Here is a 16,277-nt window from a genome sequence, read left to right as displayed (position 1 = left end):
ATAAAGTATGATGATCTTGGTCTTTCACAAGATCACCACTTTAACTTACTAGATCATGTGTTTAATCACAATCTAGTAGTTTTCATATGATGTTTAACATCACTAACACTAATAATCAATCAACAAGAAGTAAATCATCATCATTTACATGTATTCTTATGTTTTCAAGCTTATGTTAAAGTATCATGATCATGTTCTTTAGTGTTCTAGTGTTTAACAATATATATCATCTTTTAACCAACAACACATGAAGTAATAAGAGATCATGAGGGCTCACCACTAGCAACAAGGCTAGGGAAGATTACTAGAACTTGAAGATGACAAAAGTGTTGGTTAAAAGCAAATGAAGATGGTCCTTCAAGATCCACAAGCTTCCAACTTCCTAAATCACCTTCTAGCACCTTATGTTAACTTGGGATTGGATGAAAATAATGGTGGTGATTGGGTGAGTTTCGGCCATGAATGGAGCAAGGGAGGAGGAGAAGTTGGTGTGTGAAGTGTGTGAAAGAAGATGGGGATGGTGGTCTTCTTATTACATGCTTATGCTTTAACCCATGGTTAATATGTTCCCATTAGTACATACATGATCTTTGGCTAATCTTAGAAGATTTAAGTGAATCAAATAGGATCAAGTAAGGATCTTAGTGGGGACCACCATGTGACCGTCCATATGCAAATAGGGGGGGGGTAATGTGTAATTTTTAACCAATTAGTTAGTCCATAATTCAAATCCAAGTATTTAATTAGTTAAGCTAGTTACTAGATATTTTAGTGGGTGTTAGGGTGTTCGGGGTTCATAACTAGCTCAGAAATAAGTAAACAATGCTTCTAGTAATATTTTGATGTTCCGGGTAATGTCTGGATGTTCGGTTAAATACCGGTTCGTTAAAGTGCTAAATTGCACCGTTTAGTGTCCTTTATGTCCCCTTTTGTGATGCTTTCAATTCCCGACACTTAGGAAAGTATTCTGGATCAATTTGTCATCTTTTTACAGGGTAAAATCTTGTTACAATGTTGAATTTTGCTGAAATATGTAAAATTCAGCATTTAAAGTGTATTTCGGGTGCTTTTCAGTGCGTATTTTAGCTTCCGGAAAGTCTATATGTTAACCCTTGTATGTACTCTTAGGTTTTAATGTATTCTTGTCGTTGGACCTACACCTAGGCCCCAATTCTATTGTCTAACTGCTTTCTGCAGAATTGTTGACACAATGTGTCTTACCGGTGAGTTTACTAGTATTTCTGACGCAACGCTGTTCATTAATGCATAAAGCAATATCTTGTAGTATAAAACGTGCATGAATTCACAAGTATATCATGTAATCAACAATGTTGAGATTTAAGCACATAATTGCAGTTATCAAGTATTAATTAAATTGTATGAAAATTACCAGTTTTGTGCCAGTTGTCACAATATACATTTGTCTTGCTCGATGGCCATGTCTCATTCAAAAACCGGTGCTCCAAGTTCAATGATGCAGACCCGAATGCCATCGGCAGAAGGGAATGGAGACCACCGTGGTTGCCACCGTGCCGTTATATTGATACCGATCCTAATGCCATGGTACGACTCGAATGGCAACCACCGTGGACATGCATTTCGTCCTTGAGGACAAGGACTTTTTTCAGGGTAGGAGTATTGATACGGGTCACCTACCCTAAACCCACCTCTGGCCCAAGCAACCCGACCCAGACCCAAATTACTTGCATCACATGCCCACGTTTACATGTTCAGTAGTTAATTCTCATTCATTTTAGGATAAGCCAATCATTTCACGTTTCCATGTTTATGCATTATCCCATGTTTACTATAGTTAATTTTCCATTTTCTTGTATTTAAGAATGGTTTGAGTTTAATGAAAGAAGGTAGAAAATTGTTGAATGAAACTTTAGTTTTATGTCTCTCTTCTTCTCTTATGTTCTTGGGAGTTTGTAGGTTTTCTCCGTAAACCTATCAACATATACTTCCAAACTTCAACTTTTTCACTTAATCATCTCATATCACAAGAATCTTTCATAAAGAACCTTTTTGATTAAACATGCATTAACCTTCCAAGAATCACATCAATCACAAACTAACTAACAATTAAAACAAAATCATTAACACATGTATACACACACTCACGGCCACTATACATACTTTATCTTAAATTTTTCATCAACCAACTTAAATCACAATCACTTTCATGTTAATCACTTTCAATTATGTAAACATGAACTTTTCAATCATTCCTTATTTCAATACTTAACATCTTATCAAAATACCATTACACATACACACAAGCACATACTTTCGGCCATAGATACATACATACAAACGCACATACTTCCATTTTTTAGTTTGATTAAAACCATTTTCTTATTTAGATTTCAAAGTTTGAGAAGAATTACAAGTTTATGTGAAACTTTCCATCATCATCTTCATCAAGAATTCAAGAACAAGATTGTTAAAATAAGATTTTGATAAAAATTGATGAGATGGAGCTTGTTCTTCTTTGGATTCACCTTGAAAACCTTCTTGGATCTTCAAACAAACTTGAAACTAACTTGTATTATACATGGTTCTTTATAACTTGATCAAAATTTGAAAATGGTGATGATGATGATGCGGGTGTTCGGCCGAGAGGTAAGAGAGAGAGAGAGAGAGGAAGAGATGAAAGGTTTTTGTGTCTTGGAAATTTGTTAAGTGTTGAGTGTGGTGAATTTAGTTATGATTGAGTTTTCTATATAGCTAACACTTGGAACAAAAGGGGTATGGTGGACACCATAAGGGGCCGCCACATTAGACATGCACACACACTTTCTATGCACATATATATACATATTCAAGCAAAAACAAGTATTTAACTAACTACCGAGTATTTTATTTCACGTTTTTATTACGTTTTAAGGCGTTTAAAATTACTTTTATCATTTTATAAAAATTAACTCGCCATAATATTGTTGAACAATATTTTATTTTTATCATAGTTATTTCTCAAATCTAGTTTAAAAATAATTATTTATGTTAATTTCTTAAATATTATTCAATCTACAATTAGTTTTGTATGTTCCATTTTTTATGAAAAAAGTCTTATTTTGTTTTTATCTCTTTCAACTCTGTGTATTTTCTAAATAATTTTTGATATGTTACGATGGTTTTTATGATCGTAAATAACGATTTTTAAAGTTACGACGTAACTATTCCGTATTTTCTTAATTTACCATTACAACGTGTTTTCTTTCTACGCTTCGTTGCCCAAATGCACGTGTGATGTGCTTTTTATCTACGTTTCCACGTAAAAAAAGCAGACCGCCACAACATGCGGGTGATTCCACAAATTTTTAATTCATTTTCATATATTTATAACCTTTTTGTATATTCTTTTTAAGAAGTTTATATTTTAGGGGCCCGTATTTTATATTCGCAGAGGACTTACGTATTTTCGAAGATTTTAGAAGACCGCCCTGTCGAACACGAGACTTTTATTGTATGATAACCCCTCTCATTTGGTCTATAACCCTATGACACATGATGCACCCACCCAGCACAACATGCTTACAATCAGTCATGATTTTTAATCAATATTTTGATGGTCGGTTCTGGTTTTGGAACTAAAAGTGGGTCATAACTGTCTGGCCTGCAAATTTGAAGCTTGTTTCCAATATATTCATGAGAAAAATTCGATATAATATATAATTGAACGTTATAAGAAAAGGGCGAGGTTAATTAAACACAAAATTATTGCCAGAATAAAAAGACGCAAACCTAAACTGTTTAACGTTTTTTTAATCAATATGTCACTTTAATTTTTATAATTCTTAACAAATTGTATATGTTATGTGTATATAAAGAAACCCAAGACATTTTTACAAACTTTCAACATCATTTGGTTAAACTACAATCCGGGTAATTACAAACTTTCAACATCATTTGATTAAATTTCAATCGGGTAAAAAGTAATTTAAAGAAAACTTAAATATATGTTTTGGAAAATTAAACTAAAATGTTTCTCGTGTAAAATAAAGAAGTTTATTATGTTTACAGTATTAACTATATTTAAAATTAGTTATCTAAATTATAAATTATCCTATAAACCTTAAACAGCTTCAATCGCATATTTTTTAATAACTAATCCCAAAACCATGAAATTTAAGTTATGTGTTATGTCTGCATATTTTTTTACTTGCCATTGTCTACGAAAAAGAAAAGGATGTTCCAAGCCATTGCCCAAGTTACAATTCGGAGTGTTTGGGATGCTAGGAATAAGTTAATTTTTAATGGCACATATCCGAAGGGATCGAGGATCATGGAGGAAGTAAAGACCATGAGTTTCTTATGGGTTAAAAATTGCTCTAAAGATTCAGCCATAATCTGGGAGAATTGGAGAAGATTGAGGGTTTTAGTTGATCAGTAAGTTTTGTTTCAGCCTTGTTTCAGTTTGTTTGCTTCTCCTTGGTATGCAGCACTTTGGCTGTCTTGGTCTTTGTTTCCGGTTTGTTTTTTGTTGTTGTTGGTGCTCCTTTTGTTGGCTTCCTTGTATGTTTGGTGTAGCGTCTTGCTAAGTAATAAAGAGTATGATGGCCGTTCAAAAGAAATTTATCTAGTTGTTGACAGGTGAAACCATGAAGAGGTACACTCGGTTTGATCCGAGATGGGTTCATGTTAAGCTAAGCGCATTAGCCTACGTATTATTTGCCAAAGTTTCATGCTGCAAACCATTGTATATGTATTGATGATGGTAGATTTCCGAATGGTAAGTTTCATTAAGCGAGACCACAAAGAAGGAGCTAGCAATGCCCAACATAAACAAAATTAATGATGGTGGATAGCCATCAAATCAAACAAAAAAGACTATCGAGACAATTCAATTTAGACCATTATTTCACATTGACCTCTTGAACCAATACCAATTATGGTAATTAATGTTGTTCATTTTTTTTTTTGAACGGAAATGTTGTTCATTTTATTTTATTATATTAGCAGATCGATGAGCTGGATTTTTAGCTTACTACAAAGGGTTAGAGGACACGGGGTGGTCCGTTATACCATCTCACAACGCGTGAAACTTCAACGGGAACACCGCCGCCGCCGGTTATATAACGCGTGGAACTATCACGGCGTTGAACCGAGCACGCGTTGAACATTTGAAAATTTCGACCGTTTGAACATTTGACCGTTTTAAAACGGTAAACAATCAATTAAAAAAAAAATTATCCATTTTATCTATTTATATATCTACATTTTAACCATTTTACACACACCAATCTACATATTTTATACCAATTTAAACCCATTTCACACAATTTTTATATCTTTCTCAAATGGAATTCCCTACGGATTCGACGTTTCCGATGTCTAGCGATACCGATTCCGAGTCGTCTTCCGACAACGATACGCTAAACTATGTAGTGTCGGTGTATAACGAGCTTGATGCCGAGTCGTCCCGCCCAAAGAAGAAGATGGTCGACCGTGATCGTATACGTGCCAACGAAGTTTTGATGAACGATTATTTTGTAGAAAACCCGCTATACAATGCCGAAATGTTTAGAGATCGGTTTCGTTTACCTAAAGAATTATCTTTAAAGATTGTTGGAGACATCGAAGCAAGCGAGGAATGGTTTCAAGAACGTTACGATGCGAGGGGCAAACCAAGTTTCACGCCGATACAAAAATGCACGTCCGCCATTCGCCAACTAGCGACAGGTAACCCACCCGATCAATATGATGAATACCTAGCTATGTCTGAAAGAACTTCACGTGAATGTTTGCAATTTTTTTGCAATGCGGTCATTAAGTTGTATGCTAACGAGTTTTTACGTAAACCGACGAGCCACGACATCTCACGTATTTACGCCGCACACGAGGCTAGATGGCATTTTCCCGGGATGCTCGGTAGCATCGATTGTACACATATGGAGTGGAAAAATTGTCCAAGAGAGTTGCGAGGGGTGTATGTGAGGGGAGACATCAAAAGACCAACCATCATACTAGAAGCGGTGGCGTCGAATGATTTATGGATTTGGCATTCGTATTTCGGTGTTCGAGGTTCAAACAACGACATCAATGTGTTGCACACGTCGCCCTTGTTCCAAAGCGTAACGGATGGTACCGCACCTTCCTCTCCTTTCTATGTTAACGGTCGACATTACAGACGAGGCTTTTATCTTGTGGATGGTATCTACCCGTCTTGGTCTGTTTTTGTGAAAGCTCCCTCATTTCCTGTCGAGGCTAAAGAAAAGGCGTTCAAAATATTGCAAGAATCGGCAAGATAAGATGTTGAGAGGGCATTTGGTGTTTTAAAGGGTAGATGGGGTATGCTACACCGACCGGTTCGTTCGATGACCAAGAAATCAATACATAGCATAGTGTATGCATGTATCATATTGCACAATATGCTGATCAAACACGACGGACGTGCAATATCCCCGGATTGGGTGCCGGATCCTCCTACACAAGTTCAAGTTCCACAAGATATCCATTTACAATTGCGTAACGAAGAAACTCACTTTCGGTTGAGATTCGATTTAATCAAACTAGTAGGTTCTCTAGGTTTGGAGTTTCCGGATTCGGACGAGGAGTAGGTTTTGTTTTTTAAATTTTATGTTTCTTGTATGTTAAATTGAAGTAGTATGTTTTAAATTTAATGAAATTTTTAATTTTAGTGTTTTATTATTAATTTCTAATTTAAAATAAAAAATTAAAAAAATTAGTGAAATTTATAATTTTAAAATGAAAATTAAAAAAAGTTTGGGAGTGATAGAATTCCATCACTAGGGATTCCACCCCTCCTATATTTCTATCACTAGTGATAGAAATTTGGTTGATGACATGACATGTTTTTATTGGATAGTTGGAGTGATAGAAACTATCACTAGTGAACCACCCCTCCTCCCCTTAGTATATACTTTTAAACTCTCACCTCAAGTTCGAATCTCTCTCAGTAGTACCTACCCATATTTACAAATTTGTACTTTAGTAGGGATCGAACAGTGGTACTTACCCATATTTACATAATTTGCACTTAGGCTAGAGGGTATGGTGACATCCCATCCTTGGAGGACCATCCGCCACGTAGGCGCCACGTCATAGTCCTCCCAAGGATGCTCCATCCCCCAAAAGTAGAGGGTATGGGAGGATGGTCCTAGTCATAGTCCTCCCCACCATTTTTATATATTTTTTTATATAATCTTCTACTTTTTTTTAACATTTAAAAAATAAACTAACAAAATATTTTCATTAATATTAAAACCACATTACATAAATTTAAAACAAAACATAAACTTAAAAAAAACATAGACTTAAATAATATTATGCTTCTTCATGATGTCGGTTTGAAGTTTTTTCAACATCGAACGTTTCGGCTCGGGATACTGATCGACATCCATCGTTATCATTTCCCATTCCTTGAGCCGAATATTTTCATCCGAAATTCTGATTTTCTCATTCGACAATCGGACCTTGTCGCGTAACTTTTCTTCCTCTACACGAGCTTTTTCTTCCACGGCCCGCTCCTTCGCCGTCGTCTTTTGGGCCGAGACTTCGTTGTACATTTTTAAGTTTTCCATAAACTCTTCCATCTTCGGGTCCACCTTTTCCTTTTCTTTCCCCTTGGCCCGCTCCTTCTTTGATTTGTCTCGGCCCGGTGGACGCTCCGCTTCATGTACGGCGTACTCCTCTTTGTCAAAGTCGGTGTCATCATTTAAGTTTATGTGACACCTCGCATCCGATCCACCGGCGCTAAAACTACCCGTTTCCGATGTTTTTTGGCGTTTCGCCATCTCCACTTCGTTGGGAATCGGCGACCATTTCGGTTCCTTTTTCATAATTTCCCACGCGCGAACGTGAGCAAAGTTGGTATTACCATTGTTCGCCTTATACTTGTCCAAAGCTTGTTTGAAAACATCGTCGTCGCTCATGCCGTTACGACGCCCACTTGTATATATTTTATTATATTCCTCGCAAAACCTATTGACGGACGAGTTCAATTTCCGCCACTTTGACGACACCGAGTCGATATCACGATACGGGCCTTGGTCCATAAGGTCGAGGAACTTCGCCAAAACCTTGGACCAAAACCCGTCATCCGTTTGGTTATTACCTATAATAAAACAAACAAAATATATAAAGTTAAACAAATTAAACAAACAATTAAAATATGTAAACTGTTAAAAAATAAAAAAACTTCAAACAAACTAAACAAACTGTTGAGCAAAAAATTTAAATAAAAAAAATAAACAAACTTTAAAAACTTAGAAACTGTTAACAAAAAATTTAGAAAAACAAACTTTAAAAAATTGTATAAACCTTAAAAAAAAAATAAACCTTAAAAAAAATACGAACCGTTTGTCTTGTTGTTAGATGTGGCTATGTAAGCCTTGGCTAAGGCTTCTTCTTCGATTGGCGTCCACTTAGTCGACTTCGGTTTGGACGATTGCTCACCAACTACTTGCTTGCCTTTGTTTCGTTTTCCTTTTCCTTTAGCCGGTTGGGTTTCGGGAACAACCTCCACATCGTCGTCGGGTTCGGATTGTTGAAAGGGTTGCGTCGGGATCGGTTGGGGTTGAACGGGTGGTGTCGGGTTCGGTGGGAAATTATAAGCACCCCGCAACATCATTTGTTGAAGGGTTTGATTTTGAGAGAATTGTGCGAATTGGTTTGGCGAGTGTTGGAATGATGCAAACGCATTTGATGAATATTGCGAGAATTGGTTCGGTTCTAGCGTCGGATAATATGCCGGAACCGAGAAAACATTAGGTTGGGTTGGCTTGTTGGGATTGTTCGGGTTGTTGAAGGGTTCCATGATAGAGTATAAGGTTTATAAAAGTGGGAAGAAGATTTATAAAAAATAGGTGAGAGGGATGAAATTTTGGGGTTAAATTTGTGAATGGATATGAAAATGGAATGAAAATATAAATGTTTGAAATTTATGATCGTTTGTTTTTTTTTTTGGAAAATGGAATTTTTTTTTAAACGGTAACTTTTTGAGATTTGGGGCCCACAATTGGTTCCGTTGCCAACGTCCAAGAACCAACGGAGAGGACGGGGACGCGGAGGGGGGGGGATGGTGTAGCTGGCGTCACCGGGTCAAGACGGGAGGGGGGATGGGTCCATACCGTGTAGCCTTAGTAGGGATCAAACTTGAGATCTTCTCATAAAGAAACCACTTGGTGAAAAACCCATTGACCCACTGAGCTATAACATATTAGGGTTTTTTTTCTTTTTTTTCTTTATTATGATCAACGGCAACTATATATAAATATAGCGACAGCAAGAAAATGCACTATACCATATTGGCTATTGTGCATTTTAATTATTTGAAGTTTTCAACATTACGTTTTGTTCACCAATTATGGCAATTAATGTTGTTCATTTTATTAATTTGAAGTTTACAACTTCACTTTTTGTTTCAGATGTGAAGATTTTAAGGGGGTCGATATTTAATTCTGAAACTTTCCTGTGGTCCACAATTTTAATATTCATAATACAGTGATATTATTTGAGTTCAAAAATTCTTTATGAACTTATCATTTTTCATGTATACCTCACACGTAAGATTCAACTATAGTGTTGCTTACAAAACAAAGGGTTTAAAATAATGATTATAATTTATAACTATAAAACCAATTATTATGGTAAAAAAACAATTCTTACTTTAACTAGTCCTTCAACAAAAAAAATAAACTTATATGAAAATTTGTACAAATTCATATAAACACAAACACGTGTATATATGTTTTGTATCGACTACGTTACTGTATATATTTCTTAAATATTTAAATGAAAAAAATATATAAAAATCATATACATTAGCCTCTATGTAACCGTATATCTCTCTACTTCTTATTTCCCAATATTTATGTTGGGCACCACATACATATATTTGTACCAACTAGGGGTGTGTACGGTTCGGTTCGGTTCGGTTTTTGGGTAAAACCAAAACCGTAACCGAAGTTTCGGTTTTTAAAAACCGTTCGGTTTCGGTTTTTTCGGTTTTAGTAACGGTTCGGTTCGGTTTTTCGGGTTTTTCGGTTTTTGAAACATATTATGTAAGATTCAAAACTTAAAAGTATAATTCAAAGTTTAAGAATCTTTCTTAAATGCTTACATTTAAGTTAATATATTTAGTCTTTTACATTAATATTATTCACATAAACCTAACCTTCTAATCTATTTTAATGTTTCTCCAAAGTTATTGTTAAGACATTTTCTTTTATAATACTTTGAAAACCATTTAATTTTTTATATTAAACTTTGTTAGTTCTTATAAACAATGGATGCTTTTAATGATAAATAAACATGGTAATGTTCTTATTATAAATATTTAAAAACAAGAATAAAATTAATAATTCTTAGTAGCATATGGGTAAACACTTAAACTTAAAAATATATAGATTTGGTACACTATTAAAACTTGTCGGTTCGGTTCGGTTATTTTCGGTTTTTGAAAATGATTATCGGAAAACCGAACCGAAATTTTCGGTTATTAAAAATCCGAAAACCGAACCGTCAGTTCTTGTTTCGGTTCGGTTTTTTCGGTCCGGATTTTTCGGTTATTTCGGTTATTTCGGTTACGGTTCGGTTATTTCGATTTTCTGCTCACCACTAGTACCAACTCTTGTGGGTACTTATATGAAGCGATTGATAATTATAAAAACCAAAAATGTCAATAAATAAGTTTATTAAAAATTTAACTAACTAAAAGTTGTTAATTATAGTAGTAAAATAAAATTATTTCTATGTAAATATATAACGGTTGTACTGCTCTAGCGGTAAGTGAATAATTTTTTTTAGAGAAGATCACCGGTTGAAGTCTATTTATAACAAAATATCAGTATAAGATGGTGGTTTTATCATAGGGCTGGCCAATCCATGCCAACGCTCGAGACCCAAATTTTCAAAGGAATCGAAAAAACTTTATAACCTTTTATACATTTATAAAATTATATATTTAATATACCCATCCGTTTATTAAACAAAAAAGTGTTGGTAGTGTAGTTGAGGAAACCACCTCAAGATGATGTAAAGGTTTCAAGTTCAAGTCTTTGCTTCACCACTAAAGTTATATTTTTTATTTCATTTACCTTTAACCATAATTTTGGGCCAATTCTTTTTTACATCTGAAAGGACCTGTTTTATCAAGGTGGGCGTATGGACGGTTAGTTTCCCTTCGTTGGATGTTAAAAAAAATACTAAAATAAACGCCAACATGGTCGGTAGGTAATAATCTTATCAAGCTTATAAAATAAAAAAAATATATAAAATAACAATAATCAGGTAACAACTTTAGTGGCAACAACCACACGCTATGTTTCAAAGCTGGAATACAAGAACACGTGAAAAGTACAACCCAAAATGTATATCGATCCCCAGAAAAACAAAACCCCAAAAAATAATCAATAATCAAAACGTTGCAGCCGATGTTGAAAGTGCAAACCCACCATTATTATCCTTAACATTTTGATTCAGAGTCACCTGAATCGGCTGAATCTGCAGAGATTTCATTTCAAACCCTCGTCTCTTCCACAAATTCATATTCGATTCCTGATCTCGACGGTGACATTTCACCACCGGCAAAGGCGGATCGAGCTCTTTATCCACCACAACTTTCATAATATCCTGTTCGTTGATGTAATACTTCTTTTTGTTGATCGGAACTTTGTTTCTTCCGTTGCAGCTCTTGCTTCTCCTTGTAACGGATGTGCTTTTGAAGTTGTTGATCGAACATTTTTCACTTGTAACTGATTTACTGTTGAGTTTGTTGATAGAAGCTTTGTCAATTGCTGGAGATATTAAGTGTTTGCTGGAGAAGAGTTTGTTGAGTTTGGTGTAACGGTTGGAGTGGTGGTGGTTGGTGGTGGTGGTGATGGGGGTGGTGGAGCGTTTTTTGATTTGGCCGATGCAGGTGAGTTTGGGAGAGGAAGGATCTGAGGGGGAGGGGTGGGTGAGTTTGGGTGGTTTGACGGTGTCGTTTAAGGAGAAACGACATAGCATTGGCATGAAGAAGGATTTATGTGATGATCTGTTGGACATTGGAGATAGAGAGTGTTGGAGATGGTGGAGAGAGAGAGAAAGTGTGTGTATTTTGGGAATGAGGAAGGGGTGGCTTGTGTTTGTCGAGTAGTTTGTTGGTTCCAAAGTAAAAAAGATCTGATTGTGAAGTCTGTCACTCTCAGTCAAAGCCTTTTAAAATTATAATTTATATTAGTTTTTTTATAGGGAAAATCGCCAAAATGTCCAAGTTTTGGTCAAACCTTCCAAAATAGCCTGGTCAACCGTCTCGTGGAGACGTCTGAACCTAGGTGAGACGTCTTGACGGCTGTCCAACCACATCGTGCCACGTGTCCGACAAACATGTCATGTTACCTGGACGGCTGAGACGTCTTGGCTAAGACGTTTGAGACGGCTTGAGACGTTTCATAGTGGCTAGCCGTTAAATCAATACGGCTTGAGACGTCTGGTCGGCTTGAGCCATTTTTGTCTGTTTAGCCGGCTTGAGCCATTTTTTGTCCATTTTTTTTGTCCCTTTTTTTTTCATTTATTTCTTTGAGACGCGTTGTATCATTTCAAGACGTTTAATAATAATTGAAGACGTTTTAGATGAATTTCAAGACGTTTGTTTTTGAATTTATATAGATCAGTTAATTTTAAACACGAACTTTAAGAGAAAAATTGTTTTTTGGTGATTATCTCACAACATGAGGGTCAGGTTTGTTGTTTATACTGAGGGGAAGTGGGATTTGATTAACGGAAACATTGAGTATGTTACTGGTGTCGATTCAATGAGACGTGGTTTAGAAATTGAAACAGATCATTCATATAATAGTTTTTTAAACTATGTTTCTAAGATGTGTGATACTCCAAACATTACACGGTTGTCATACCGGATGTCTACGTTTACTGATCCGATCGATATTATTAACGATCGAGATGTTAGATTTTTTTTTTGATCTGGCGATGCAGAATCCTTTTGAATTATATAAATTATATGTTATTCAAGAGTCTGGTGTTGGTTCATCTGGTTTGTCTTGTTTAAACAATTTAAACGCTCCAGATCTAAATATTCCAGTAAAAGAAAGTTTTGATGTTTTAAACGATGAGTGTCCAAATTTAGAAAAATATTCTGAAAAATCTTTAACGTCTCACAACCAATCAGGTTCTTCATCTATAGTGTTCGAGGCCGGTCATATATTCAATAACAAAGAAGAGATGAAGCTCGAGTTGGGAAAGAAATGTTTGTTAGAGCATTTCGAGTTTAAAGTTGATAGATCATCTAAGACGCGGTATGAAGTTTCATGCAGGGGTGATGGTTGTGAATGGCGATTTAAGGCTCATGCTATTCCTTGTGGCAATTTATGGTTTGTTAAACATATGAACGATAGTCACACCTGTTCGAAGACGCAAACACACCCACATTTTCGTCAGGCTAACCCAAAGGTTTTGGGTCACTTTTTGAAGGAACAACTAAAAGACAGTGGTAGGATATATCGAGCGAAAGAGATTGTCAAAGATTTTAGACAAAGGTTCGAGGTTGAGATAACAAACCTTCAAGCTTGGCGTGGTAAAAGCTATGCACTTGAACTACTACAAGGAACTACACGAGACTCTTTTGCGGAACTACCAATATATTGTTACAATTTGAAACTTGCAAATCCTGGAAGCGTTACCCACATCTTGGTTGATGAGCAGAGTCGTTTTGAAATGGTTTTTGTTGCTTTAGGGGCGGCGGTAAATTATACATTATATTTTCTACTTTCTCTTATTTTTTCTAAAGTAACATGGGTTTTTGTCTTATTTCATTTTCATTAATTTTCAGATTCGTAGCTTTATGTTTAATCTGAGACCTGTTGTTATCATTGACGCGGCACACCTAAAGGGTGAATTTAAAGGGACGTTGTTTTTAGCAGTGGGCATGGATGGAAATAATCAGATTTTACCCCTTGCTTATGGCATTGGAAAATCAGAGGATGGTGAATCTTGGACATGGTTTCTCTCAAAGCTTAGAGATTGTGTTGGTGAAATAGCAGATATGGCGATCATTTCGGATAGGGCGAATTCGATACATGTGGGTGTTAGGAATGTGTTTCCACGTGTGTACCACGGCCTGTGTTGTCGTCATTTAATGATGAATTTACGTTTGCCGTCGTCTAAAAAAAAAGAGTACGAGGCACTATGGTGGAAGACGTGTAAATCTTATCGGATGTCTGACTTTAACGAGTCATTTAATGCTTTGTGTCTTGCTGTTCCTCGAATACGCCAGGTTTTAACAAATATTGGGTTTGGTAGATGGGCAAGAGCTCATTGTCCCGGCAATCGATACCACTATATGACATCTAATAGTGCGGAGTCTATTAACTCTTTGTCTAGATTCTCGCGTAAGATGCCGATAACGCAACTTATCGAATTTTTCCGCGAGTCTGTACAAAAATGGTTTTATGACCGTCGATTGCAGGGCATGCAGGAGAGCCATTCACTTACTCAGTGGGCACAGAAGAAAATTTTAAAGAAAATTGAAGGCTCTAGAACCTGGACTGTTGCAGGCATCCGGGTAAACAACTTTGTTGTTGATGATGGTGGGAAAAGGGGTGTAGTTGATCTTTCGAATCGTTCGTGCAGCTGTCGTGTCTGGCAAGTTTCGGGTTTACCTTGTGGGCATGTGATTGCCGTTTCAAGATTTTTGGGTGAACCTGACTGTAGTCATTATGCTTTCTCGTGTTACTCAAACGAAGTATACAAAAAAACGTATGAAGAATCGATTAATCCTCTGCCTCATAGGTCTGAATGGGTAATACCAGAAGGCCTTGGCAGTGTATTACCGCCGAATATTACAAAACGTCAATCAGGTCGTCCAAAAGAAAACAGGCGAATCTTGTCTCGTGGGGAAGAACCTGTTCCGGTATATTGTTCGCGTTGCCGAACATACGGACATGTTCGTGACGTTTGTTTAGATCCAATGAAATCACAGATTCGTTCACAAAAATCATCAGGCAAAGGAAAAGAGAAAGAGACAGAAACGCAGAGTTCAACGGATGACATTTTTCCATCTTATAATTTAGCAGAATTTTAATAATATATATATATTTTTTTTATGTTTTATTTTATGAAAATCATGTAACAAATTCTACTTTTAATTAATATAAGAATTAAATTTTACAATCCGTACGACAAGCCATCAAAAATTACTTGGTTTGTAGCGCCCGGCGTATAGTTCATCAGCCATGTAGCGTCTATATCTGACACAAGCATCCTGCATGTTTACTTCGTTCCATGTTAATGAACGGTTGTTAACTAGATTTTCCAATAGCATACATATGATAACCCCGGAGTTTCGACCAATATGAGCTTCGTGGTCAGGCCACACAACATCCCCCAAATACTCTAAGGCTTGTACACCATCTTTCCTTGATTGTTGCCAGTATGATATACGTCCCAGAAACCATACAAATGGAGATTCAAATTCTAAAAGAATTTGATGTATTTTCCTGTGTATGCAAAATCCTTCTCCGCAGTTACTTACGTTACAGTTAACGGGAAAATAAGCATATATTTTAAACGAACGCATATTTATTTTTAGAAGTAACCAGTGGTTTTCGTTGTGCGCTACGGGCATGTAAATCTGGAAAAATTTAAAACGAAAATAAGTATTGGAAAAGGTATTATTTTAATGGAATTTTGTTTTTAAAAAAGTGTACATTCCGAATAATCATATTTGACAATGTACCGTATCAACCTCCCAAATGGGAGGAAAAAATTCTTTTGTGCCGTCTCCATATCCGTAGGCCTCTCTATTTTGTTCTACTATCATGTTAAAAAAAGTAGGCGGGAGAACTGTCCACCGATCATCATTTGACGACATCGCCCGTTGATACATAAGCTTGTTGCACCAGGCATTGATATGCTAAGAAAAATATGGTAAATGTTTGACAAAAAAAAAAGTTTAATAAACGTATCATTAACATAATAGGTATTTCGAAGTTACCGTTTCCTGAATAAATCCGTTTCCACAAAATCCAAGTAATCCGCCCCACCATTCTTTTCCCAGAGGTGTTTTACCCATGTAGGTTGAGTAGCAAGTTGGATTATCGCCGTCATAATAAAACTCTAGAATATTTGGCGACCAATGTTCAAACCCATCGTTTTGGTTTATCCAAATGGTGCGTTGCACAGAATGTGGAATGTTTGAGTAAGACATTCGGTGTGGCATTATTGAGATAGTGAGGGCACACATATATATACACACATTTTCACAGTAAAAAAAAACTAAATAATATAAAATAAGTTTAATACAAATAGTTATG

The 16,277-nt window shown here is 36.0% G+C and overlaps 2 protein-coding genes across 2 annotated transcripts; one reads left to right on the top strand and one right to left on the bottom strand.

Annotated features, from left to right (window-relative positions):
• Positions 1-7,280: 7,280 nt before the first annotated feature.
• Positions 7,281-8,782, bottom strand: LOC118484679. The gene is made up of 2 exons (XM_035980495.1): positions 8,323-8,782; positions 7,281-8,080 (listed from the first exon to the last, which is right to left on the bottom strand). The coding sequence occupies exons 1-2, from the start codon at positions 8,780-8,782 to the stop codon at positions 7,281-7,283; spliced, it is 1,260 nt and encodes a 419-aa protein (XP_035836388.1).
• Positions 8,783-12,936: 4,154 nt separating this feature from the next.
• Positions 12,937-15,046, top strand: LOC110888020. The gene is made up of 2 exons (XM_022135570.1): positions 12,937-13,707; positions 13,796-15,046. The coding sequence occupies exons 1-2, from the start codon at positions 12,937-12,939 to the stop codon at positions 15,044-15,046; spliced, it is 2,022 nt and encodes a 673-aa protein (XP_021991262.1).
• The last annotated feature ends 1,231 nt before the right edge of the window (positions 15,047-16,277 follow it).

The sequence above is a fragment of the Helianthus annuus genome, chromosome 2 (assembly GCF_002127325.2).
Source record: "Helianthus annuus cultivar XRQ/B chromosome 2, HanXRQr2.0-SUNRISE, whole genome shotgun sequence".
NCBI lineage: Eukaryota > Viridiplantae > Streptophyta > Magnoliopsida > Asterales > Asteraceae > Helianthus > Helianthus annuus.
This window is presented reverse-complemented; position numbering and strand designations above follow the sequence as displayed.